Source organism: Lepidochelys kempii, chromosome 6, assembly GCF_965140265.1.
Source record: "Lepidochelys kempii isolate rLepKem1 chromosome 6, rLepKem1.hap2, whole genome shotgun sequence".
Lineage (NCBI taxonomy): Eukaryota > Metazoa > Chordata > Testudines > Cheloniidae > Lepidochelys > Lepidochelys kempii.
In genome coordinates, this window is record NC_133261.1 from 112237998 (window position 1) to 112265807 (window position 27810).

The 27810-nt window shown below is 36.9% G+C and overlaps 2 protein-coding genes across 19 annotated transcripts in view; one reads left to right on the forward strand and one right to left on the reverse strand.

Annotated features, from left to right (window-relative positions):
* Window positions 1–27810, forward strand: part of WDR20 (WD repeat domain 20) — a 77962-nt gene that overhangs the window by 44733 nt on the left and 5419 nt on the right. The window contains exons 4-5 of one of the 6 annotated variants that reach the window (XM_073349673.1): window positions 24995–25070; window positions 26074–26150. In XM_073349673.1, the coding sequence (XP_073205774.1) occupies window positions 24995–25036 (42 nt within the window). In that variant the 3' untranslated portion in view covers window positions 25037–25070; window positions 26074–26150. Of the gene's footprint in view, window positions 1–7639; window positions 8522–18497; window positions 20591–24994; window positions 25071–26073; window positions 26313–27810 lie in introns of those variants that run through there. The other 5 variants (XR_012159569.1, XM_073349671.1, XM_073349674.1 and 2 more) reach the window with 5 other exon arrangements.
* MOK (MOK protein kinase) overlaps window positions 15317–27810 on the reverse strand; it is a 34846-nt gene continuing 22352 nt past the window's right edge. For 8 of the 13 annotated variants that reach the window (XM_073349676.1, XM_073349684.1, XM_073349683.1 and 5 more), the window contains 8 exons: window positions 24934–25012; window positions 24743–24791; window positions 23382–23560; window positions 20343–20444; window positions 19503–19676; window positions 19125–19236; window positions 17752–17955; window positions 15320–17656 (listed from right to left, as the gene is read on the reverse strand). In XM_073349676.1, coding sequence (XP_073205777.1) covers window positions 17576–17656; window positions 17752–17955; window positions 19125–19236; window positions 19503–19676; window positions 20343–20444; window positions 23382–23560; window positions 24743–24791; window positions 24934–25012 — 980 coding nt within the window. In that variant the 3' untranslated portion in view covers window positions 15320–17575. Of the gene's footprint in view, window positions 17657–17751; window positions 17956–19124; window positions 19237–19502; window positions 19677–20342; window positions 20445–23381; window positions 23561–24742; window positions 24792–24933; window positions 25013–27810 lie in introns of all 13 variants that reach the window. The other 5 variants (XM_073349681.1, XM_073349685.1, XM_073349677.1 and 2 more) reach the window with 4 other exon arrangements.

Genomic DNA, 27810 nt, shown 5'->3' on the forward strand with positions numbered 1-27810 from the left:
AAAAGCTTTATGAATTATTACTTGTTTATCCATCATACCTTGAGCTTTCTTATTGGCTACATTGTGCTTGTAAAGTATGTGACCCAAACACACTTTTAAAATTATCATACTAACTCCTGGTCAAAAGCAGTAAAACAAATTGGGCTAGGGTGGTGGGGAAGCATACTTTACCTGTCTGAAAAATAACTAACAGTTTTTCCTTTCAGTCTGATCCATTCATTTGCGAATTTTACTTTCTCTCATTTTAGGAACTATAATCTTAGCCCACTCTTCTTGAGGGTTTGACTTTTGAGTTTTTTCTCTCCTTAGTTGAGTAACTGTCATCAGATTGGCCAGGGGGATTGCTCCCTAGGTAAACCTAGATGTAGTCATGGAAATTTTAATCTTATCCCTTAACTTGCCTGAAACAACTTAAATAGTTGAGAATTAGAAACGTGAAATTGTGCGTGAATCACATTGCTGGTTACTTCAAGCCAAATTGCAAATACTACAGATGCAGTAAAAATGCTTCGTATTTACATGCAAAGGAATTTAGTGATAATTCTTTTACCTTAAACAATTTTATTAGGCATGACTGTAGCTAATTACAATCACAAATTTGATTACTAAATTTCAATTACTAAAGTTATTTCAATACAAAATAAACTATCTAAATGTTTGATAAATTTAATCTGCTTATCTTGTACAAACACTTCGTTTTAAGGGAAACTTACCACTTATTTCTCTTTTCTGAGAGAGCTCAAGGTAAGATTGGACAAAACTACAAAGGAGAGTGAAATGGCAGTATATATCTGGCAGACTAAATACGTTACCATTTTGTGAAACAATGCACATGAAATTTAGAATGTTTTTGATTCTTATTGTACATGAAAATCTTAAATTATAACATCCTTAAATCTTCCAACTAACTACAGTTGTAGTACAGTATCATGTTTTAGTAAGACTAATGTTTTCGCTAAAAGTACTTAACAAATATTCATGTATTATACTTCGGTGAGTGGGAAGACTGGCTACACATTAATTCTTCCTCAGTGAAAAAGAGCATTTTTTTCCCAATACAACTGAAGGTCAATTACTGGTATTTTGAAGTACTATCAAATAGAATTATTTCAATATGATATTGGTATGTGCATAAATTCTACAGTAAAACTGAATCATGACTATATTATTTCAGGTTACCAAGGTGCAATTTGAAGCTTCCGGTAATGTGCATATAGTAGCAAAATTGCACGTATAGTACACCTTCATTAGCAGAGTGAATTTAAACTAATACACTGGTTTGATAATGTATAGCAAGGTGTACTCAATGGAGTGTGGCAAAGTGACTTCAGTGAAGCCAGGAGCGATCATAACCCTGTATAAAAGGTCTTATGGGTGAGGGTTTCTGGATTAGGAAATAACATGACTTTTACTAAATACTTGCAGAAATCCCATGTTTTGAACTATTACCTTTTTCAAACTTGGTTATGTACTTGAAGAGACTGTGTGTACATCTGCCCCTTTAGCAGCTTAAACCTCCTAAATTGATACTGAAAAAAATTGTTGGCCTACTTATGTTACAAGAACGAATTTCATGTCAGTTAATTTACTGTGGCACAACTTAGGTGTAAAAGTTAAAAACAAGATTTTTTTTCCTGCATTTTTACCAATTCTGTATACTTGAGTTTGTTAAAGATTGATATGTTAGGTGATACTGTACAAAATTGTATTGACTATATCTTTAGTGCAAATCAAAAGAAAATTCATATGTATTTCCTTTTTACACTTCCATCTAATTTCTTGACAACTTGAATAAATTTCATAGAGCCTTTCTAACATGAAATATTGTTAAATTAACTGTTGCAATAATTAAGCTTTAATAAGTATTGTTGGTATATTTATAATTTTAAAAATTCAAGTTTGTTTCATACTGCTTATTTTTTAGCTATTCTGTTGTCACTGTTACAGCTGAAGAACCTTACTAAATACTTGACATTACAAAATTTGCTGGGGTTGTCCTCTGTATACTGACGTTAAATAAAATGTGTGACTGAACTGTAAATGTAGATAATTTTCAATAGTCCTTTTCACATCTCAGTTCTGAAAGCTGGGATGTAACAAGTTAAAGTTTTTTTCTATATGCTGTACATACCTTGCTGAACAGATGGCTGCAGTGAAACTGCTAGCTTTTTAGCTGCCATTTTATAATTTAAGGGATTGACTAAATCATGCAATTTTTGAATAAATCTTTCAGAAATTGTTATCAAGTTGACATTAAATCAAATGTGGGATTAGATCTGTCACTTCTAACTTTGATCTATGTTGTAAAGTTCACGTTTTCTTTTAAAATCGTTAAATTTCAGAACCATGAAATTGTTTTAAATTCAGATTTAGTAATTCGGACATGGGTAAATTAAGCTGTCAATGTGTATCCATCAAGCAGCAGTTGGAATGGAGAATTTTTGTCTTTGGACTCTACAGGAACTCTTTCCCCAATGGATTCCAGTTCAGGCTGTGCTTCTCAGTCACAACCTTAAGTAGACCTTGAGGTTACTATAAAAAATTAAGTTCACAGCCCTAACTATGTGGTTCAAAAGAAAAGAGAATTCAGATGCTTCCATCCTATAAATAATATCATAAGACCAGAACAGAACAAGTTTGACATTGACTTTGATGGAAAATGCTGCCCACTCACTTACATCAGAGGTACATAGGGACAGCTCATCAACTCATTAAACCAGAGTTCCAGGTTTATTCACATAACCAGTCAACAAAGATGATATTCAGGAGGTTGTTTCCCAGATTAGGGCTTTTCTAACAGGGCTTTCAAGTTCTCCTGGTTTCATTGACCTAAGTTCTAGAGTCATTGTGGGCCCTGGCAAGCAAAGATCAGTTTCCCTGATGGTGAGATTCCTCTGTAGCTTGGAGAACCTTCTTTCCCTATTATTGGATTTAAACACTGGATGGTCTTCTGGCACTTCAAGAAATAGTGAAGTGAATGACCCTAATGTGACTGGGCCTGGTAGCATTTTTGAAAGCGTGCTGAGAGGCAAGGTGAAATCCATCCTGATGGCTTGCTGTGGGAACATCGGATTGTTTGCTCAAACAAGTTCCACAGGAATTAGTGGGAACATGAAAGCAATTTGGCTTCCCCCTATTCTACAGTCATAATGGATACTTTGACAAAAGATGTCTCCCAGTTGTAATCTGGCTTTTACTTTCCTTTTTAAATATCTCTTGCACAAAAGTCCTTAAGGAAATAGTCAGTGTGATTGTGCTCTAGTCTGACTTGGGCCACCTAAATCTGAACTCTCATCCATCTTCACTATTTTCCATCAGTTCACTCTTCTGAGATTGAGAGTTTGCATATTCTTGGCTGCTGTAGTTTCTATTCAAAGTTAAATTTGCCTGGTTTCTCTCAAGTCACTTTTTTTTACCTGACCTGTAACCTAAATCTTGCCAGAAGTTCTAGCTTCAAAAGGTTAGAGAAAGCTATTCTGTGTACTTAATTATAGGAGTCCTTTCCTCCTAACCTAGGTCCCATGCCTAGCTGGAATTAGGATCCTGTCAGCAAAAGCATGTGTGCGCTTCAGGAGGTTTTAGAGAAGATAAACAAGGCAGTTATACATTTACATTGTACATAAACTCATGAAGTATAGTCTGCCTCTTGGATACAGGTGCCTATCATATCTAAACCAAAGTGTTAAGAGCTCTTAAGGCATGGTATTTATCTAATCTCTGTGGATGTCTGAGGCAAAGAGGGTTTTTACATGGATTGTATATAGATAGTGGAATTTTAGTAGTATGCTTTTTGTCACACAAGGATGGAAATACACTTCAGTAATGAAATATATCCCTCTACACTAATATATACCAGAAGTAAAATTGCATTTGAATCACTTGTGTTGCTGCTGCACACATTTACAAGGTACTTTATCCTACTAGTACACAAACTATACTCAGGCATATGACATTACTACAGCAAAACAAGAAAAGGCAAGTAGATACTTCAGCACCAAACATAAAAATTTCCATAAAGTGAATAAATATTAAAAAGAAACAAAACAAATAAGCATTTTAAATAGAAATTACTGTAACATCAGCTTTCCTATAACTCCTCTTTCTCCCAGGCTCTCCAAGTTCTTTTCAAGAAGTCTTCTGCTATATGGTGGGTGTATGTTCATAAAGGATTTGCTGTTTTTAAAAAAAAAACCCATAACATTTTAACACCAGTTCACTAACTGAGCTTATGACTTCATCAGGAATTCTTTTAGTGTGATCTAGTAAAGAAATTCATGTAGCTTGGTGCTTCATCTTAACACTTAAACACTTTTGCAGTTCAGACGATCAGACTCAGCTTCTATAATCTGGAAACTTTGCATTATAAATTTTTGTCTTTACATATCACTTCAGCCTCAAACGGTATTTCAGAAGTTTTGCAAGTTCTTCATGAAGGTGAATTTAAAAAAAATCAAATGCCTTCAGTACGGAGAATTGTCGTACTCCAAAGTTTTTTAAAGGCAGTCTCTTTTCTGAATAGAAAATGCAAATATGGCTGGTTCAGAACTTGATTGGAATTAGATTTACAGGATAGGGAATGAAAAGCTAAATGATTTTAAAGTCTGAGCATGTTCAATGAATTTTATTTCAGTCCTGGCCTCTTTATGAAATCACAGTATATGTTCTGGCAGGCCTGACTAGCATTTGGTAGGCCAAGGGACCGTTGCTGAAACAACTTGAATTAGAGAGAACGCTGCAAAATCCTCCACCAAAAAAACCCGTTTTAACAGTAGGAACAAGGAAAAATATACATGAACTCTGCATATCTGCCCACCCTGGGCTTTCTGCAATTTTTGATTCATTCTATGGTCTGTAACTTAAGCAGATTGACGACATAACCTGAACAGATTAGACTTCCTCCAAAAAAAAAAAAAAAAAGCAGTGGCAAAACTATGAACTTCTTCCTACTTCACTAAGGTGAATGGAGTACGGTGTGAACTTCAAAGCTTAACAGGGGTAACTTTTTTCCCTCTTGTAATTGTGGGTTTTTAATTGGAAATTAATTCCTGATTTGAGTGTTGTCCTATGAATGCTGTTCTCATTAAATATTTAATAAAGATAAATACAAAGAATTAATGGTTATTTAAGATGTCAGCAATCACTTTTAATTTGCCATTGTTGAACACTTAGTATATTCTGTTCCTTGTTGTTTGCTGAATACATAGCTTAATAAACTTATTTTGGTGCGCAGTATGCATTGTGTGCACAACATAGCAGATTTGAAGTTGCTGTAGGAATCTGAATTTCTTTGCACTTTCCAGACTTTGACTTTGAAGTGGGCAACATTACTGTTGCATTAGCAAGATTTTTTGTATTTAAGAATTACTTATGTTTCTGTAATTTTGTGTTCTGTCCCATCTTCTCTGGTCTATCCAAGAGTGGTTCAGTTGCAGCAGGCCATTTGCCTCTTTATCTTCACTTCTTTTCTTCTCGAACATAAGTTTTCCTCACCAAATTTTGATCATCCTTAGACCAAAATTCACATCCATATCCATAGTTTAAAGCCAGAAGGGACCATTATAATTATGTGGTACGTGGTATGTGATCACACTGTAAACTCTGCATGTGATTCAGCATTCTGCTTTATACATCACACATTTTATTCCCTATTTAAAAAAAAATCTTTTTGGGTAACTTTTTCAGAAGTGCCTAATGAGTTAGATGCTGTCAAAATTTTACCCTTTATGTATAGTTCCACTCCCTATGCGTCTCCTCCTCCTAGAGAAGGAAGGCAAACCATAGCATTCCACCTGCCATGTAATACTGAACTCTGAAATGTGCAACTTTGTAAGGCCTGAATATCACATTTGTATATTTCATGACTAAGCCGCAAATCTACATCACTGCATACATTATATGAAAATCAGTTATGCATTGCATAAACAACAAAACACTTGTAGATGCTACTTACAGAGGGCATTCTAAGGCGTAGCACACCGTTCCACCTTCTGTGTACCCATTTTCTGCCATGAACCCCACCAATCCATGTGGATGCTTCCCATGTCTGAATTGGTGGATCGGAGATTTTAAAGGGGAGGATGAGTTTACCTGAAATTAGGTTTTTTGTGACTCAGATCCACCAATCCAGAACCTCTTCCACTTCTGTTTGTGGTTTAAGAGAACAGGGGGGGTTTTCTTCAGTAGGGGTTCCTGGATACTTGGATCCAAGCAAGAAAGAGCTCCCATAGACTCTGAAGATGTCACTAATTCTACATTCCTATTAATTGCTTCTGATCTTGTCTAGCTTGATGGATCTGAGTCACAGGAACATAATTTAGAGGTAAGAAACAATGACTAAAAGTTTCAGAGTAACAGCCATGTTAGTCTGTATTCGCAAAAAGAAAAGGAGTACTTGTGGCACCTTGGAGACTAACCAATTTATCTGAGCATAAGCTTTCATGAGCTACAGCTCACTTCATCGGATGCATCACGAAAGCTTATGCTCAAATAAATTGGTTAGTCTCTAAGGTGCCACAAGTACTCCTTTTCTTTTTGCGAATGACTAAAAGTGTGATTTTTAGCTATATAGCAAGGGAAAGTGAAGTCATGTTAATCAGGGTACTTCAGGCTTAGCAGGTATTTAGTTCTTCAGGCTGTTAGCACTCTTTAAGAACTAAATGACAAAGTACAAGAAAATAAACCTGCCTTTTGGTGCAGATGTTTGGTTTTTAATCTGAAGGCTGGTGTGCGAATTGAAATTCAGTCATTACAGTTCTTGTCAACCAATGACTTAGGGGAAAGCTTGATCAACTGGCAGCCAAAGTACACAAGTGAAAAGCAAGAAAATACTACTTTATTAAACTATCCAAACCAGTTATCAACAAGAACCATATGTAGCTAAGAATGCTGCATAATTCTTAAGCTACAAATCTGAAATATAAGCAAGCCACTATTGACTTGTAGTGCATTTCAATAAGGTGGTAAACTTATGGAAAAAAAAAAACTTAAATAGACTTACCTAAGTCCAAATTTAAATGGTAATGCAAAACTTAATGTGAACTCTGAGTCTCCCCGACACACTCATCGTCTTTTCCAGGCTTCTTATTCCCAAGTAACATATAGGAATATTTGTTAAAATATTTCTTAAACTGTTTACTATTTTTCATTGGCAGATGAGAACTTTGGATTCTCACCAGTAGCGTTAACATTAATGGAGGTTAACTGTCTAAGTTCCCTTTTCTTTTTGATGGCAGAATAGACCCATTGTCTGTCTGTGAAGTGCCCATTTGCTGCATATTTAATCATTAGTTCAAAGGATACTTACTATTTGTGTAGAGTGGTATAAAAAGAAGTGTCCAGAAGTTGCCAGCGGCTTGAGAAAAATGCAAGGCAAACTAAGATCAAACATTTGCAACAATTCGTGTCCTAAACAGATCTATTAATCTGTGCCAAAAACATTGTTTTGAACATTATTAAGTAGGGCAAATGAAATGTTTCCTATAGAAATCTGGCACATGATTTTTGAGGAATGAAGGCAATATGTTAGTAGTGAGTGCCTGTGCACACAAACCTTTGTGCTGATAAATTTATCTGCTGCAGATTAATTTTAAGTTAATGTCAGGCTCTCTTGCTGGATTAATGTAAACTGCTTTGTTTGCAGGGTTTATTGTCATCCCAAAACCAGGCCAATTCTCCAAGTGGAACTGTAGTATAGCCATCACACTACTGCTAGCGAATCTTTGAACACAGGACAAGAAGTAATGACAGTGGAACCAGGAGCTGTTCTTCATGCAGAGAGCATCAGAAATTATAAAATGGCAGACTGTAAACTTGGAATTATGTGAATCACATAATACTTTGCAAAAGAATAATGTAATGAATTCTTAGTCTGGCTAATACTTCTAGGCTGCTCACCCAAAGAAGAATTTTCCTTTTAAAAAAGAAATGCTTCATTTGGTGTTGCAGTAAAAAAAATTTTTCTCAGTTTTTATACTTTTCAAGTTCGGTGTAATTTAATTGAGATATATATATGGGGGGGGAGAGAAAGATATATATGTGTAAAATAAAGTATGTTTCTGAAATCCAAGTAAGTTCAATGGTTATATAAATTAGTACTTCACCATTGTTTGTTTTTTTGCACTGATTTTTTTCAACCAGAGATGGTTAGAAGACAGCCTGGAATGCACTCATGGAAAACTAAAGTCATTACTTTCTGGCTTAAAAATGTAATTCAGGAAGATGGATGCTGCAATCGTAGATTTTTTTTTTTTAAACAGAATTGTTTGCACTTAAATAGTTTAATGCTAGTGGCGAATTACTTTAAAATGGGTAGTCAGACACCCAGAAAAGCTATGTTGTGGAGAAAAGATATCCTTTGTATCTATGAAACATTTATTTTAATATTGTTTCCAATTGCAATCAGCTCTGTATTATATGTATAAATGTAATTCAGTGATTGGGAGGAAAATGGATCAGTACACTAGTAATTTTAATCTAAAATTTCTAATTCTGAAAATACATATTAAACTATCTTGAATATGCAGTTTTGTTTACGTTCTGTTTTAAATTGGATCGATTTTGATGTAATCAATCTTTTGAATTAAATGTTGGGTACAGAAACACACTCTAACGCTTGTAGAACATATTCCTTTCTTACAACCTTTTGCATCAGGAACACTTCCATATTTAATGTTGCTTAATTGGCTTAGGGAAAAGAAACTATAAATTTTCCCCTGCACTACTTCCTATTAAAACTTACCTCTGAATACATTTTCCAGACATTAAACCCCAATATTTATGAAAATAGGAGCCTCAGATTTTTGCAGTAGAGTGATCTCTTCTGATGCCTTTTAATAGTTGCATTTTAGTGGTTTAATACTGTATTTGTCTAAAAATTAGAGGTTAAAACCTCAATTGTTGAATTGCATTGACTTTCAAGCTGATTTTTATGTAGACAACTATGACAGTGTACTACCTGCGCACACTTTGATTTTTACAATCTAAAATTAGGTACTAAAATAGTGGAGCAGTATGTGTTTTGGGACAACTTGCTGTGCTAAAAATATCAGCTGCCCTTGCTATCTTTAACATTTGAGGTAGAAACAGTTATTATGGAGGTAGAGATATCCAAGTATTTTCATAATCCAATGCTACTTGATAGTGGTTGATAGTAAATTGTTTTTTATTAGCAAAACAAAGGCCATTTCATCCCTTCCAGTATTTTCTGCAAGGGGATGAAAGGAATGAAGAATGTGCTACTCTGGATCAAAACCCAGTAGAAAGGGTGACTGAGATAATATGGTGGCATTTTCTCACTTCCTCTGCCCGGCTTAAGCCCCTTCTGACTCTCTATTGTTGGGCTTTTTCTGAACTTTGCAGATGTGCAGCTAGGAGGGGATATAAGCAACAGCTTTCTCAGCTCTGCTCTGGCATTCATATCCTTCAAAATGGAAGGTCTTTCCAAAAGTCAATTTAATGCTGATACTGATGGCATGATCTGGGCCTAAACTACCAACAAACTTTATCTAAGGTTCCAACAACATTTTTGTGTAAAATTTATAGTTGAACAGAATTTTCTTTAATTGCAAGATATTAATACTCTACTGTCATTTTAGAATAAACTACATAATTATACATAGAATCATAGCATTAGAAGGGACTATGAGGACTATCAAGTCTAACCTGCCAGGAAGGTGAGTTTGTTGTGTCTAAACCATGCAAGACAGATGGCTATCCAGCCTTCTTTTGAAAGCCTCTGAAGGAGCTTCCACAACCTCTGTAGGCAATCTGTTCATTGTCCTATTGTTAGGATGTTTTTCCTGAGATTTAGTCTACATCTGTTTGTAACACTGGAGAAACTCAAACTGTAGCAAGCCTCACATGGTTCTACATATCCTCAGTTTAATAAAAATTAAAGCCTCACTCCTGCTCCCACTGAAGATAAACTTTGCTGTTCACTTCAATGGAAGAATAATCAGGCCTGTGATTTATGCAGTTCAGGTTTATTTAATCCTTGGATATAAACAAACTGGGTTGAAACTGTCAATTTAATAATCATTAACATTCTAATTTTACCTTCCTTATTTAAATGTTTCCAAATTTGATTCAGGTAAATATGGAAATAGCGAGACACTTGGTTGCAATATATTTTAAATTCTTAAACTGATTTTTAAACATACAGTGGAGACAGAGTATCCTATTACCAAATGCTCTGAGCCAGTCACCTTCTGGGTTGCATGCGGATCACTAACCAAATTAGAAAAGACAAAGTTGTTACTGTCTGACAGCTGTTCACTGCTCTACGTAAAATGTGCTGGTCTGTGGATAGCTGTCTTTATCATGACTAACATTGATTGGCACCCTTGGCACAGAAACAAAGCACTGAATGGAAACCAACTTTCTGCCCAATTTCTGTAATAAGGGTCAAAAAGTACTTTGTTTAGAAGAAACTCCTTTCCCCAAGTTTAGAAACTTTCATGGCTGCCACCCAAGTCATAAATTCTTTTGCTAAACAGACTTCATTTCTCAGTTCTGTTATTCCAGCACCCTTCACAAGTCTTGTAGGTAAGAAGTAGACTTGAAAATATGATCCTTTCCCTAAACATATTTTTGTGACCATGTTCTGTGAACACAACAATCACTTAAAATAAGGGTGTCAATCTGTCCTGTTTTCAAGCTGTAAGACTCATACTTGGAACAAAATTTTGATCATCATTTTGCTGCAAAGTAACTGGAATAAACAGTTTAAATACTACATTGTTGGATCAAGCAATTGTAAAAACAGATGTCCAACAGAACTATTTAAATCTAATTAAAAAAATCCTATGGGGAGTATGAAAATGTATTGGTTTTCCATCCAAACATTGCAGCTTTGGGCTACTTGCCTGAGAATCTGAAAGTGAAGTTGACTAGAAATCATAAAAGTGGATAGACGGTAGGTTTAAACTGACATTCAAAAAAGTAAACAGCATAAATACAGTCACTATTTAATTTGTCCTATATCCCTATTCCAAGTGCTCTGGTATTCAGAATATTCTACATTTGCATGCAGAGACTACTAGTCTTAAACCTGAAATATTGAATATAGTTTGAATGATGAAAGGAATTCTTCAGTGAAAGTGCAGTCACTTGAAAAGATCTACCTATTTAAGACCTTATTCAGCAAAACACTTATGAGCATACTTAACTTGAAAAGACTGGAGCATGGGTAATCAACAAAGCACTCATCACTCTCTTACCATAGAAGGAACCCAGTCCTGCATGCCTCATTCAGAATGGTCCCAGGAAATATGCCCTTTTGGACAAGCTTAAAATACAAAAAAAAAAAACCACCTGCGTTTTAACAACCACCCCCAAAGTTTTGCCAGACCAGCAATATTTGAATTCTGTAGGTAGACTGGCAATTCTAAAGTCAGATCATGTATCTTCTGGGTGTATATGTTCAGCATCTAGTGTGGATAATTGGTATGCAATACAGCAAAGCAAGGCCTAAAACTGCACAATAAAAACAGTGACTATCCTAATTGTTTGGAAGATTTTGTATTTTGCATAAGTCAGGTGATGGAAATATTGTAAAAATGTTTATATAGTGTACTGATCAGAACAAGACATTCCTAAAATTTTAGGAAACACAAAATCCTGAAATTTTTAAGCAGGAGAAAATACAGGCATTGTTCCATATTGAACACAAGTCATTTTTTGCACTAAAGCAAACTGAATGCTGGGTGAGAGGAAATTAATATTATGGCCTGGCAAGGTTACTCTATAAAATGTCATTGTAGGGTTCCACGTTTCTCAGTTAATTCCCAATTTGCTTATTTTACAAATGAAGATTTTTCTAACTCCTAGCCTGACAAACTCAAGCTGGGTTTCCCTAAATGTTAGCACCCTTCATAAAGGTTCTGCAGGCCCAAGTATGCCCTCATTAACTTTATGCAATCCCCAGTGCTTTCAAGGTTTACAGTGACATAATGGATTCTAATTGGAATTTAGTAAATAGTTCTGTTGATGCTCTAGAAATAGAATCTAGAATCCAGCTCCCATTGTTGGCTCTATTGGTTCTGGGGGGGGGGTCTAAAAAGACGTAAAAGCATATTGTAGTATATGACAATACACAAAATCAAAAAGTTGCATTTTTTACATATATTCAAATCTGAAGAGACTACACTTAAATTTTCACACTTGGAAATATGTCACTTATGATAACTAGTATTCATGCTAAAGCTAGTGATTGCCACTCTGCCACATTGACAAATTGGTGAAAATGAGAATTTTGTATCTGAACAAAATTAACAAGGTTAGACTTTTATATAGGTGGGTCCTTTTTAAAAAAGGAGCTGCATATTAAATTGTCAGAAGTAAAACTAACGGCTTGCACAACTCTCTGTATGTTAATACAAAATTCCAGGTAGACCAATGAAGGCAACTACCATGCATCTGAAATTAAATAAAACTGTTTAAAGATTAACTAACAAATCAATGTAGTATGAGTTTTATTAGTGCTGTAGATAACTCAGGTAGCTAATTGGTTGGCTTCCTCAGCTGAAACTTCTGATGTTTGTAAAGCACTGTATCTATTTCATAACCAGCCCTTTGGGATGTGTGTTACTTAAGCAGCTATTTTTCAGCAGGCCTACTTGTTCTGGTGGTTCATCAGGTAGGAGTTGTATATTTCATTTGCTCTGTCCAATAAAGTTAAGTATCATATGGGAATATCCTCTTCACTTACATGCCCGCTTAACACCGAAATAATGGTGTCACAGGCAATGATGTTTTTCACTGTTAACTACTAGTAAGCTGACAGTACAAGTTTGAAACACTTTCTAAAATCTGATGTGATAAAATTAAGTTTTCAAGGTGACATACTTTAGAGAGTGATTTTCTTAAGTTAGTCGTCTTGGAAGTCGTCCGCCTCTAGTTTGGCTTTTTCAGATAGTTTCCTTGAATAATGTTTAGGGCAGTGGTTTTTCATCCTGTGGTCTGTGGACCCTTGGGGGTCTGCAGACTACGTTTAAGAATCCCAAAGGGATCTGCACTTCCAGTTGAAATTTTTTAGGAGTCCACAAATGAAAAAAGGTTGAAAGCCACTGCTGTAGGGTGTCCTAACAAGTTAGTCTGTTTCAAAATGCACAACTTAAGTAACAAAACCCTACTATGAGATAGGCATGAAAGCAGTTTGGTTTTTGGCATACTTCTCATTTGTAATAATACTTATCTGTGAGGTATAATGGTAAAACCTCATACAGATAATTTTCTGTAAAATTCCATGTTTTCTTTTGGAATTGGAGTGTTACATGAAAGTAGGTGGTTTACGTGAATTATTTAGGATCAACTTGAGGAAAAAACAGTGCTTAGGAAAGCTCTAGGAAACAATCAGATTAAATTAACTTTACCGCTGACACTAGTAGATTGCTGCTGCTGTGAACTCTAATCTACAGCATGAGCTTGAAAGAGTAGGACAGATGTAAGACTTTTAGAACCTGGAGAGAGTGTGCTGTTCACGTCAAATGGTAATCAACTTCATTTTTCAATTTGATCTTCTAATGAGCAGCCTGTAGTGAAATTTTGCAGCAGATCAAATGTTCTGGGGATTTGTATCCATCACTCTACAGAACAACACTGTCCACTGTATTCATCAAACAAGATAAGCTCATCAACTTTTAGAATATTAATACTCCTGTAGGGTTGGCCTGTTGCTACTTTAGTTTTTAGATATGCTTCATTTCCTTGCTTCAAACATACCTAAAGCCTTGTATCTTTAATGGAGAACACAAGTGCCTCTGCCACTTCTGCATTCTTTCAATCTGACTTGAATGCCTGACAGGAAGGTCACCCAGCTCCTACAGTGTAGTATCTTGCAATACAAAAATCATTTTGTGCTTTTTTTTGCTCCTGCTCCCTCACAACATTGAAGATTTGCCAGGAGGCAAGCTTTCCGAAAAAGGGAGCTCAGAAATACAAATGTAACCGCTTCCATCCCCCAAAAGCCATCTTCTGGACCTCTGTACCAAATTTCTAGAGATAAGGAATAGTAGGTTACTGTTGCACCATAGATATGGGTCTCTAGCTTCCATTTCCTCAATACCAATGTTGTAGCCATGTAAATACATAGCACAAGTACTCATCCATATAGCATTCACCTATTCTTGTTCAAACTCCCTAAATTACCGGTATTTTCTACTTACACATCACTATCATCCTAAATCACTTCAAACCCTTTCTTCTTTTCCCAGTTTTCCAGTTCATTAGGTTTTCATGTTTGTGAAAGATGAATGATACCCCAGGAGCTGTAAGTCCACTATCCAAGCCAGTGGTATAGGGTGGTTGGCAGCACTGCAAGCAACCCCACAGATTCCCACTACTGGGCCTTGGCCCTATGCTACAGGAAATTTCTGCAGGGCTGCGAAAGTATTTACTCCAGGCTCTGACCTTTAAGACAGACACCTGTTGAATAAGAACTGGAGTAAGAAACGCATCTTACAGGCCAGCGAACAGCCATGAAATAATGATGTGGGTAGTGATCAGGTCAGATTTAAACTGGAGGCCAAACAGTGGGACTCCATGTTCTATGACCAGTACCCTTAGCCATACACCCTGCCATGCAATGAATTTGAGAGAACTTACCTGTGTCAGAACATTAGACTTTGAAAACTGGCTTTCCATGATGATATCTAGCTCTTACATAGCATGTTCACCAGTAGATCTCAAAGAGCTTTACAATGGAGGTATGTACTGTATCCCCACTTTAGAGATAGGGAAACTGATGCATAATAGGGTAAAGTGAGTTGTTCAAGATCACCTACTAGACCAGCAGTATGGCTGGGAACAGAACCCAGCTCTCCTGAGTCCTAGTGCAGTACTCTATGCACTAGGCCACACAATCTTAGAAGACATAGCAGTGATTCATTTAAAAAAATAAAAACATACTAACTTCTATTCTCACATCTACATGGTTAGTATAGAATGACATGCTGAGATTTTAATGATAAATAAAATTAGTCTCAGCATCTTATTTACAAAGCAAGACTTGTTGATTTTATAACAGCCTAACTTTCAAATACCAAACAACTTGTGAAAAAAATTCTGGAGGTTATGGTAAACTCCAGCACTATTTTAGCTGTATGTAGACTGACTTTCTTAGGCCAGGTCTACCCTACAAACTTACATCAGTATAACTATGTTGCTCAGGGATGTGAAAAATCCACACTCGAGTGACGTAGTTCTACTGAGCTAACTGCTGGCGTAGACAGTGCTATGTTGATGGGAGAGCTTCTCCTGTTGACATAGCTACCGCCTCTTGCAGAGGTGGATTAACTATGCTGATAGGAGAAGCTCTCCTGTCAGCATAGTAGCATCTTCATTAAAGTGCTACCACGACATAGCTGCAGACAAGCCCTGAGTCTGACTGGATTTAATTTATCTTCACATTTAATGTCCTTTTATGAAAAAGCTGGGTTTAGTTTGGCTTATGTTTTTTTCTAATAAAAAAGTGACCAGCCATCTAGCACTAACAATGCCATTCTACTTCCTATAAGCAATAAGGTAACAAAGATTTAGGGTGACTAGCACACTCCTTACCACCAAACACAACTTACCTAGGAATTAGTTACCTACATATATGTACACATAAAACAATGTATACATTAACAAGTGAAGCCTGTAAGGTCCATGCATTTCCTGGGCATTATCAGGGCATTAAAACTGCATCGTCACTGTGAGGCCTACAGGCAACACCTAGATGAGAAGCCTGCTGCCCCTGACACATGAGCTGTTGGGATTTCTACTGGGGTGCTGTTCCTGGATCTTGACTAATGGCTCCATTGTTTGTATTGAACTTTGGCTAGTTGATGTCTGATAAAACATGGAGAAAAGAGGTCTTCACTAGTCTACATCTCTCCAGGGACTACTCTGCACCACAAAGGCTATAGCGTATGGTGTAGCTGTACTTGCAAAGCCCCCTACTGGAGATGCAGTGCCTACTCAGCAAAAGGGATTCTTTTGGCAGTATAGTTAAACCGCGTGCCCCAAACAACATGAGGAGTCCTTTTGCCAGTATAGCTTTTGTCAGTATAAGATGTGTCTACGGGGGAAGGGGAGGGAGAGGAAAGGGGGTGGCTTAACTATATTGATTAGGGGGTGGGATTCTCCCCACCACCCACTCTCCTACCTGACATAACTATGCTGGCAAAACTTTCTAGTGTAGACTGAGTCTGGGGTGTTCTCCCATCAACTCCAATGAATGCCTCAGCAGCACCAACATTCAGTGACTTCAGTTTAACTGCTGTCCACTAAGTTCTGACTAGCAGCTGTAAAACTGAGTGGGCTCTTAATGATTTCACTCTGCTGCAGCCTAGAGAAGCTCTGAAGAGCAGCAGAGGCACTGGAGCTGTTTTTCAAACAGGAAGAGATGTCCATTAACTTTCCAGATGTGAACAGAGTAACTTTTACAACCATAAAGGATAGAATCTTTTTTAAATGCACAGCTCATTGTACAGAAATTATCTTAAGTACCTCCATATTATATATCAGGAAAAGCTTCCCACTTAGGAATAGCCAGAACTTGAAAAATCCAGTCCCAACACAGCTATAATATCTTCCATAGTTGAACTCCATTTGGTTCTAAAATTGTAAAGCTACTTTGTAACAGAGCTAATGCTAAACTGACAATTTGCCTTCTTACTAGGATATTATAAAAGTTTTAAAAATCAAACACACTGAACTCTTAGTCATTACCTTAAATGGTATCTCTCTGCTACAATGACCAAAATGTTATTTCTGAATTTTGTTGGCTTCTACAGCACAAAAGCTGAGAACCTTATTAAATGAGTGCCTATAATTTGTGAAATGTGAAAAAATGGTCTAAATACATATGCTGTTTCTTTACCACTATTTCAACCAACTAATCGCAAAAGCGATTTGATTAATACAAAAGCATGGTTTAAGAAAGAAAAGGACACAAATGATAAAGACATATCTGATTCATAAGCAAATCTATAACTGTACAGCTATCCTTTGCATATACAAATGTCAAAAGAAATTAAAACTGTTTAATTTTACTAAAATCAGGTGTTTCTCAAATTATATCATAATCCATTAAATATTAACAGACTTGAGCTTTGAAATTATCAACCTAATACAGGAGGTAATTTTCCAACATTGTCTACGCAACTAACATTTTCATCTATTAAAAAAGGTACAAAATGAACAGATCAAGTTTAACAAGTTTTAAATATCATCATAAACTATTTTGTATATAATATAAAACTTAATTACAAAATGGCATTCCTAGCACTCAAACTAAAACATCCTAAATTATCCATTTTTGTTTAAAAAAAATGTTAAAAAGCTAATTTGTTTAAAAGGTTTCAAGTATAAAGTGCATTTTGAGCTGCCAAAATGGTGCTTAGATAAATATTGATACTGTTCAGAAATAAAGTGCTAATAGTCTTGTAGTGTTTTCCTGCAGCATTTCAGGGAAACAAAAGATAAGGCACTATTGCTTTTGGTGTACCTTTGACAATAATATAGAAAGCATGGGTGAATCTGTTTCGCTGCATACTCATGCTTTTCCTTACATTCCAAATATTTGACAAGATGGTCAATATCCTCCACCTCTTCTTTCTATTGTGGGTAAGTGGTATTGTTTCACAGAAGACTTAAGTTCCTTCTGTTTTTCAGACTGTTGAAAAAATGATAGAAGTTTGAAATATAGTCTGTAATACATTTATATTTATCTTCTGTGTATAAGTGAATAAGCAAGTTAAAGTTTGCTACCTTTTGATTTGTCCCAATATATTTAATAGGTTGTAACACAGGGACTTCACCATTTGTTGCAGGTGTGGTAAAAACTGAATGAAATGTATGATTAGGATAAGAAGTCAACTTGGTTACTCCAGAAACATTCAGTTTTGGCAATTCTATCGCATAGGAAGGTTCATGATGTCTTATTGGATTCTCTTGGGTTTTCCTAAGAGAGTGCTTTTAAAATAAAGTTACAAGTTTCAATCTGCTGACAGTGACATTTTTCTTAAACAGGATAAAATAAAAAACAGAACTTTAATCCCCCCCGCAAAACCAACCCACCAAAGATCCATTTCAGTTGAATTCTTAAACATACATCCCTTAATGATGATTACTTATAAAGACCTGCACATTTTCTTTTTGTGGTTTTCCCCAAGCATCTGTGTACAAACCCTATTTCAACCAATTCCCAACAGTTGAATTAGTGGAACAAATGGCCACTAATGGGAAAAAGGACTCATACTTTAAAGATGACCTATAGAAGAAAATTGTGCTTGTGACTTTTTCTGTTGCTAATTTATGATGTGTGTTTAACCAAAAAAGGCCGAGTGTATGTCAACTACAGAGACTTGTGGGAGACCTCTGAGAAGCTTGAAAGCTTCTGTGTTCCACCAACAAAAGTTGGTCCAATGAAAAGTATTAACTCACCTATTTTGTCTCTGTCAACAACAAAAAAAATCTATCTTAAATTAGGAAGGTCAAGTTCTGTTTTGCTGCAGGTCTCAGTTGGAGGACCCAGAGATGCGTATTAGGAACGTGGCCTTTGAATGAAGGGACGGAGAAGTGGAATCATTTTGGAGTTAGTTTAGATAAGTATAAACAAAATAAAAGTTTAACAGTCTACATATAAATCTCTTCTCTCAGCGAGGCTTCATATCCTTGGCATCTAATGTTACCTTAGTTCTCCAGTTATCTATAGTCTTCCAGGAAAAACAGGATAGACTAGACCAAAATTTCCAGTGTACATGAATAGAAATTAAAAAAAATTCTTGGTCCTTTATAATGCATACAGAAGGCAAAAAGGCACAAAGCTATCAGCAAGACCTACTACCGCTATCTAATTAAGGGACTATGGCAAACCTTTAGGCCCTGACCCCTGCCTTTCAATAGCATTTTGCCCAGGTGCGGAGGTCTATGCCAGCAGATTCCTATATAGGACTGGAGCCTTAGTTTACCTCAGGAATAAAACCATGCAGTCACCATTAAGTGACTTTTGTTTATGTATCTAAACTAGACCTATCTGATTATATGTATCTAATGTATATTTGTTTATGTATCTAAACTAGACATTACAAATGACTTTATTTAAATAGGCTGCATGTTCTCCAGTTTGATTTAAATATTACCTGCCTATTACCATCCTTTGAAATACACCACAAGTTGATAGATTCTTGTCCCACTATGTTTTCTGCTAATCTCATTTTTCTGTGCATGGTTACAGCTTGCTTCTCTGCTATTCTGAAAAGAGTGAACAAAAAGTCAAATACCACCCCTTCAGATGAAATCTGGAGTCCAGTAGGATAGTAAAGACAAACTGCCATATGAATTTTACTTCTCAGTTGTTTTAATGCAGTAAATAAAGAAAACTGCTGGTATGTTTATTTGCAAGGCGATTGTAACCTTATAAATTCAGGATTTACTTTAGACCAAGTTCTTTTCTCCACAGTCCATTGTGCATTTCGGGATCTAACTTTAAAATCCTGTATTGAAAGTGTAAAACTTACCTCAGCTCTCGGAAATAAGGATGCTGTAGTGCTTGGTGGGCACCAGTTCTCTGATCAGGATCGTATTCTATCATCGCATACATAAGGGAGAGGCTCTTGGGGGAGATATTAGGCACAAGTGGAGATAGTCCTGTCCCTTTTTTAAAGGGGAAATCAAAACTCATAGCTCTTGACCTGTGTTAAACCCAGTAATAGAGCAAACACTTAACATTCATGTAAACTGCCTCCAAATATTAAACTTACTAAAAAAATACCTAAAAGGTCAATCTAATCTGAGTAGGGACAGTAATTAATTACTACATTTTTGAAAAGGGAAGTAATTAAAGAAGCACTCAAATGTCAGAATTTCCTTCTTTACAAAATTATCACTGACATGCTAGATGGTGCAGAGGTAAACTGCCATGTGAGACCTAGAACACAGTTTTGATTCTCTCTCATCTGCCTGGGAACATCACAAAGGAACTGCCTCTGGATAGGGAGAGAACCCCTATCTGGCAACTGGCATGAAGCAGCATTACATTTGTGGAGGAGGAAAGTCCCCTTGACCACAAAGTTTGTGCAGCAATGGTTCAGCTGGTATAGGCTGCAGGACACAAATCCCTGATGTGGGTAAGAAAAAACTGCTCAAGTTCCCTCTCCCCTCAACTTGAAATCTTGTGTGATCAGAAAATTGCATTTAGGAATTACACTTAAGACAGACTTAGGTATTTACATATTAATTAATGACTATATTTAGATTTAAAGCATTCACAATAAAAGAATGATTGTGGAAACTGATAGATTATATAGCAGATTTCACTTATTTAGATTAATAAATATGGGAGTGTACTACATACTTACTGTTTGAACTTATTAAGAGTTTTCTTAGCAGGGGTGCCTAGAATATCATGGATTTTTGATATTTGGTCTAATTCATTAGATCCAGGAAAGAGAGGGTGGAAACTGAAAGATAAGAAATAAAATTGGCAATACTAAAAGCGATTTAAACTAGTTCTCATGGAATGACTGCCACTGTGTGGTGTGCTCTGAAAACTGACAGACTGTTTTCAGACTGGTTTCAGAGTAGCAGCCATGTTAGTCTGTATTCACAAAAAGAAAAGGAGGACTTGTGGCACCTTAGAGACTAACAAATTTATTTGAGCATAAGCTTTCGTGAGCTACACTACGAGCTGTAGCTCATGAAAGCTTATGCTCAAATAAATTTGTTAGTCTTTAAGGTGCCATAAGTACTCCTTTTGTTTTCAGACTGCATTTCATATTGGTCAGCAATAGGAGAACAATGTGTTTGTTCGCTTATTGCCCACGCTTCTGGTGGGATTGGGCAAATCAGTTCAGGCAAAAGAACAGTCTCTAACCACTGACCTGCCCCCACACCCACAATCTGCCAAGGAATGTCTAAACTCTGTTGTAAACATTCACCTGGAATATACGTACTTGCAGAGCTTTAAAGCTCAGCTGGTTTTTATGGGGATGAAAGTGTGGCATTTTGTAAGAGTACTGTAGAGTTAGTTCATTTGGAGTCAGTTTTATTTTGTGGGAGAAAGGACACATTTGGGTTTTTTGCGTGTCAACTGGCCTCTGCCCAACATAAAATTAGTTATTTCTACTAGTCAGCAAGCAGCCAAAGCAGAAGGGCTGCCAGTTCATGTGGCGGGAGCAATAGCAGCTGAATGTCCTTGGTGAAGGAAGAGAGAGAAGCAAAAAGGCTGCCACTGCTGGTTGCATACCAAACGAGGTGGCAGAGGAGGAGGACAGAGCAGAATTGTTGCCATTGCTAGGGCACACAGGCCAAGTGGAGGAGAAGGAAGAGGAGGAGTGCAACACAGAACAGCTGCCTTTTCCAGAGCACAAGGATGTTCAGGAAATATTCACTGGCTTTTTAAACCATTTTAATGAATTACAATAATAATGGAAATTACAGAGACTCTCCCCAGTTCTATAATTTCTTGCACACTTGCATCTCTCAACCAGCTGAACAAATTTTATTATAGCTTCCGCAAAACTCACTTTTGCATAGAGTCAAACTGTAAGGTCTGTTTTTTTCACAAAACAGAGCCTGTAGAAAATGTGGTTTAACAAACTTTTACAAATTAAACTGCAGAGTTGACTCCCATGTGACTGATTTCCTCTGCTGTTGCAAAAGAGTAAATCAGCAGAGGAGGCAAAAATATTAACATCTCAAATGTACTATCAAAACTGAGGACGGCTATGCTCATGACAACAAGGGTATGTTTACACTGCCATTGAAGGTGTGACTGTAGCACAAGAAGGCATACACCTGCTAGCTTTAATTTATCTAGCACTGGTAATAATAGTGGTGAAGACATGGCAGCATAGGCTAGCAGCCAGAGTACAAGCTTCCTGGAGAGCCTGCTATGTACCTGCGTTGTTAGCCCATGCCGCCATGTCTACTCTACTGTTGTTACACCACACGGGCTAGATAGATTAAAAATAGCATTGGTAGGCTACAATTATATCTCACTTGCACTGTCAGCATAGAATCATAGAAATGTAGGGCTGGAAGGGACCTTGAAAGGTCATCAAGTCCATCCCCCTGTGCTGAGACAGGACCAAGTAAGCCAAGACCATCCCTGACTGGTGTTTGTTTAACCTGCTCTTGTACACCTCCAGTGATGGGAATTCCACAACCTCCATTGGAAACCTATTCCAGAACTTAATTACCCAAATAGTTAGAAAGTTATTCCTAATATTTAACCCTAATCTCTCTTGCTGCAAATTAAACCAGTTACTTCTTGTCCTACCCTCAGTGGACACCAAAAACAACGGATCCCCATCCTTTTTATAACAGCCCTCAACATAGTTGAAGACTGGTATCAGATGTTTCTCCCCTGACCCTCACCCCCAACAGTATTGTTTCTCAAGATTAAACATGCCCAGTTTTTTTAACTTTTCCTCATCAGACAGGTTTTCTAAACCTTTTATCATTTTTGTTGCTCTCCTCTGGGCTCTCTCCAATTTGTCCACATCTCTCCTAAAGCGTGGTGCCCAGAACTGGACAAAGTACTCCCGCTGAGGGCTCACTAGTGCTGAGTAGAGAGAGACAGTTACCTCCCATGTCTTACATATGACACTGCAGAATGATAATAGCTTTTTTCACAATTGTATCACATTGTTGATCCAGTATACCCCACAGATCCTTTTAATCAGTACTACCACCTAACCAATTATTCCCCATTTTGTATTTGTGCATTTGATTCTTCCTTCCTAAATGTAGTACTTTGCACTTATATTGAATTTTATCTTGTTGATTTCAGACAATTCTCCATTTTGTCAAGGTCATTTTGAATTCTAATCCTATACTCCAAAAGACTTGCAACCCCTTCCAATTTAGTGTCATCTGCAGATTTTATAAGTATACTCTCCACTCCATTATCCAAGTCATTAATGAAACTATTGAATAGTACCAGACTCAGGACTGACCACTGCGGGCAACCCCTGGGAGCATACCCCCAGTGAGCCATGCAGGACTCAGTGAGGAAAGGAAGAAAAAACAATCACTATTTCCCAAATTAAGAAATATTCAATCATGAAAAAATATTACAAACAATAAAACACGTAGGGGGAATTAACTACATAAAGGCATGTGACAGTCTTACTTTCTGTTAAGCATCCAGCTACTTTATTGTTAATCTGCTATTATATGTGTTTGGTGACAGACAAGGAAGGATCTGTGCCTAATGTAACTTCCAGACTAGAGGCATGAAAGAGTTCCAGAAAACCATGGTAAATAACATTTATGCCTTTAACATAATATTACTCATGCCACGTGCTGATTACATAATAAATTGATTCTCAACTTGGAGTTTCTTTGACACTGAATAAACCAGACTCTGAATTTCTTTCTACTTAGCACTGTACCTTGTGATTTCATAGAAAACGCAGCCAGAGCTCCACATGTCCATTTTGTAGCTATAGTAGCCATCTGTGAGCAAGCACTCAGGTGCTCGGTACCAGCGTGTAGAGATATATTCTGTATATGGCTGCTTGGAATATACACTCCTACAAGATCCAAAGTCTCCTAACTTCAGGGTATCCTGCTGCAAAAAAACCACAAACAAACAAACCAACCAACCAACCAACCTTATGTTGTCCAATAAATTAGAAAACGGTCAAATATTGAAGCAAAGGCAGGAAGACTTCTGAAATACCTGAACCAGCCATTATAAATCTAATTATAGTTTGCTTTTGGTACTAACTTTTAGGTTTTTTTGTTTTTGTTTTGTTTAAGAGAAAAAAGGTGATTTGGAATGTCAAATTGCATGTCTGCGTTTAAATGTTATTAAAGCCTATTGCAGTGACACTCCAGCAGCCTATCAATGAAGCATATCTCAGCTATGGTAAATGTTTCATTATGGTAACAAATTGTAAAACTGTCCTTTAAATTGTAAGTGCTTCTGAAATTTAAGGCCATTTATGTCCCATAATACACACTAATATCTTTCTGTACATTTTCAGAAAAAATGTTAGAGATAACCATTAATAGTAAAATGTATTAGCTAGTCTTGAAGGGAACGTTGCTAAAAGCAACATATTTAGATGAGGTTATTTTCTTGGTGTCCTCATTTTAGTAGTCACATGATAGATATTTTTCTGGCTTTTCTTTGTATTAGTTCCTCTTTGTCCTCCTGGTTTCATTTTGGGACACACTAAGGACTTTGAAACAGTAAAATCTATCCCATAAAAATAAATGAGCTGAATTCTGGCAACAAAACTACTAAACAACTCTGGAAAATAGGCCTTCTGCCAGCATTTGATAGTTTTTAATACAGGAATCTTTCAAAAACAAAATCAACGTAAGGTCTCCTTGTGCAGTTGTGTGAACAACTTCTGCCGACCATAGGAGTTAAACATGGAAAGGGGGGTTGCAGGACTAAGTCCCAACACTTGTTTCAAAAATAGCACAGAATGGAAAAAGTCATTAATACATGAAAAAGTGAGTTTGTTTGCTTTCAGACTTAGCTCACATGTAAGATTTGCAGCTATAGAACAAGAGAATCCATTTATGCTTTTATCCAATAGCAAAAGAAAACATTTGTTCATTCACCATTCAAGGAAGAGAGGGCACAAGACTAAAGTTACATACCAAAGAGTCAACTCTCTCTAACTATGAAAATTATACCTCACACTTACAAAGATATACATTTCTCTGTTTATTCTGAGAAGCTAGTATATGTACTTACACTTTCAGTTAAATGATATCATCTCACAAGACTACTTACCTTTATTAATATATTTTCTGGTTTCACATCTCTATGAAATATTCCATTTCTGCACCAATATAAAAATACCAAAAAGAACAACTCAATGAAAGTATGAGCATATTCACTATGTTTCTAATTATTTGAAGGCAATATTTAATTATAAGCGTATGGCATACTTCTTGAAAGGTTACTGCTGAATTTAGTCTTACCTGTGCATGTGATCAAGGGACTTGCACAACTGGTACATGTAGTTCATTATTTTTTTTTCAGGTAATGGCTTTCTCCTCCCTAGAATGTGGAACAGTCAAATGAAATTTCAAGTTGCACAAATGCTTTATATCAGTGAGTAAGTAAACAATAGAAGTAACATCCACTTTTCACCTTCTGATACGGAATCCATATTCCCCTCTTCATGAATAAGAAGAATTTGATTAACATTTTTACACTTGTCGTACAAAACCACCACCATTGCAATCAGCATTTCATTTGAACTAGGACATAAGGTGAAGACAGCCAAATTTCAGAATACACCAGAATAGTCTGACAAGTACAGCTGTGAATCTGACTGCCTATAAATTGGCAGCATTGGTATTGCATGATTTTTCATAGTGCAGGGAGGGATTCTGCTCCAGACAAGCTGAGAGTATTATGCATGGTAACATCATATATCTATTTTCCCCCAAATGTATTATAGCAGAAGTATTCCATTCCAAACATATTGGTAGACCTCATTTCCTATGTAAGCACTAAAGTAATGATGCATAAAGTTCAAGATTTAGAAGGGATTTATTCCTCTTACAAGTGCACTGCCCAAAGTGTCTTATTCCTGTTTTGGTATGCAAATTACAGAACAACCTGTTTACTTCAGTGGGTGTTACTGACAAAGGTAAGACTGCTGACAAGCAAGACTACTCCATTTTTGTTTAGGGTCCTGAAGACATCCGATAATCACTCAGATTGTTTCCTTTACAGGCCTTCTTTAAGGCTTTGAGCTATGCTGTAGTGCCTCTAAATAATATCATTAGTACAAATAGAAAATTAGCAAATTCCTTAGAAAACTTAGTGACTCTGGTTAAACAAGTTTTAAATTACTTCAAAGTTAGACTATATTTAACAATTCATTAACTAAAACTAACTTTAGATTATAATGCTTGTTAACTATATAGCCAAACATGTTATTGCAACCTTTGGATTTTCTATTTGTACTCATTCTTTGCCAGGTAGAGCGGTTTGCCACGTAAAAATAAATGTTATACCTAAAAGAGTAAGACAATAAGAATTCTTTTCTTTAATGGCATTTGTATGGTCCCCATTACTACAGTATCTGAGCACTTACTCCCATTTGACAGATGATGAAACTGAAGCTTAGAGGTGAAATACCTTTCCTAAGGTCTCAAAAGAAGTCTACAGCTGAGCCAGCTACAGAACCAAGATTTCTGGATTCTCGGTCCACTGTCTGAACCACAAGACGATTCATCCCCTTGTTAGCGTAAGAGTCTGCTATAACACAGGTTTGTTTAAGACTAACCTGCAATATTTGTTTTTTCAGAATTCTGCAGAGGATTTTAAAAAAAAATAAAAATCAGATTGGGTCCTTTTTTGCTTCTTTGATGTATATAAAGGCCTGAAAACTTTCCCTTATTTGTTTTCTGCCTTTTTTTTTTTTTTTACCATTAAGTATCAGGAATGTCAAATCTGGTCTTCCTTGATTTTGCTAGAGGACCTATTGTATCTCTGACCATGTATATTGTGAGCACTCACACCTTATTTGAAAGGGCTGGGGTGTGAAATCTTTGACATGTTTAAAATTCCAAAATGTTAATTACTGAAGGTAATATGTATTAATAAAAAAAATTGTAAACAGTATGACTAACTAAAGATTCCTTCCCCAATAAACTGCTTGCTTTCATTCTCTTGACCCTTGATGTTTCTAGTTTGATAATTCTACCCTTAGCCCTGGTCTACATTATGAGTTTAGGTTGAATTTAGCAGCATTAGATCGATTTAACCCTGTACCCGTCCACACAATGAAGCCATTTTTGTTGACTTAATGCACTCTTAAAATAGATTTCTGTACTCCTCCCCAATGAGGGGATTAGCGCTGAAATTGACATCCCCGGGTTAAATTTGGGTTAGTGTGGATGCAATTCGACAGTATTGGCCTCCGGGAGCTATCCCACAGTGATCCATTGTGACTGCTCTGGACAGCGCTCTGAACTGGGATGCACTGGCCAGGTAGACAGGAAAAGCCCCATGAACTTTTGAATTTCATTTCCTGTTTGGCCAGTGTGGCAAGCTGATCAGCACAGGTGACCGTGCAGATCTCATCAGCAGAGGTGACCATGGAGTCCCACAATCGCAAAAGAGCTCCAGCATGGACCGAACGGAGGTACTGGATCTGATCGCTGTATGGAGAGACGAATCTGTGCTTTCAGAACTCCATTCCAAAAGATGAAATGCCAAAATATTTGAAAAAAATCTCCAAAGGCAGGAAGGACAGAGGCTATCACAAGGACCCGCAACAGTATCATGTGAAACTTAAGGAGCTTAGGCAAGCCTACCAAAAAACCCAAGAGTCAAATGCCCGCTCAGGGTCAGAGCCCCAGACATGCCGCTTCTGTGATGAGCTGCATGCAATTCTAGGGGGTGCCCCTACCACTGCCCCACCCCTGTACGTGGACTCCTGCAAGGGGGGAGTCTCATGCAACAGTGATGAACATTTTGGGGACGAGGAAGATGATGAGAAGGGGGAGGCTGAAGATAGCACACACCAGGCAAGCGGAGAAACCGTTCTCCCCAACAGCCAGGAACTGTTTATCACCCTGGATCCAATACCCTCCCAACCCGGGCTCCCGGACCTTAAAAGTGGAGAAGGCAGCTCTGGTCAGTGTACCTTTGTAAATATAATGCATGGTTTAAAAGCAAGTTTCAAAGCAAGCGTGTTTAGTGAATACCTTGCCCTGAAGACTTGGGATGCATTCCCGGCCAGTACAGCTACTGGAAAAGTCTGTTAATGTGTCTGGGGACGGGGCAGAAATCCTCCTGGGACATCTCAATGAAGCTGTCCTGGAGGTACTCCCAAAGCC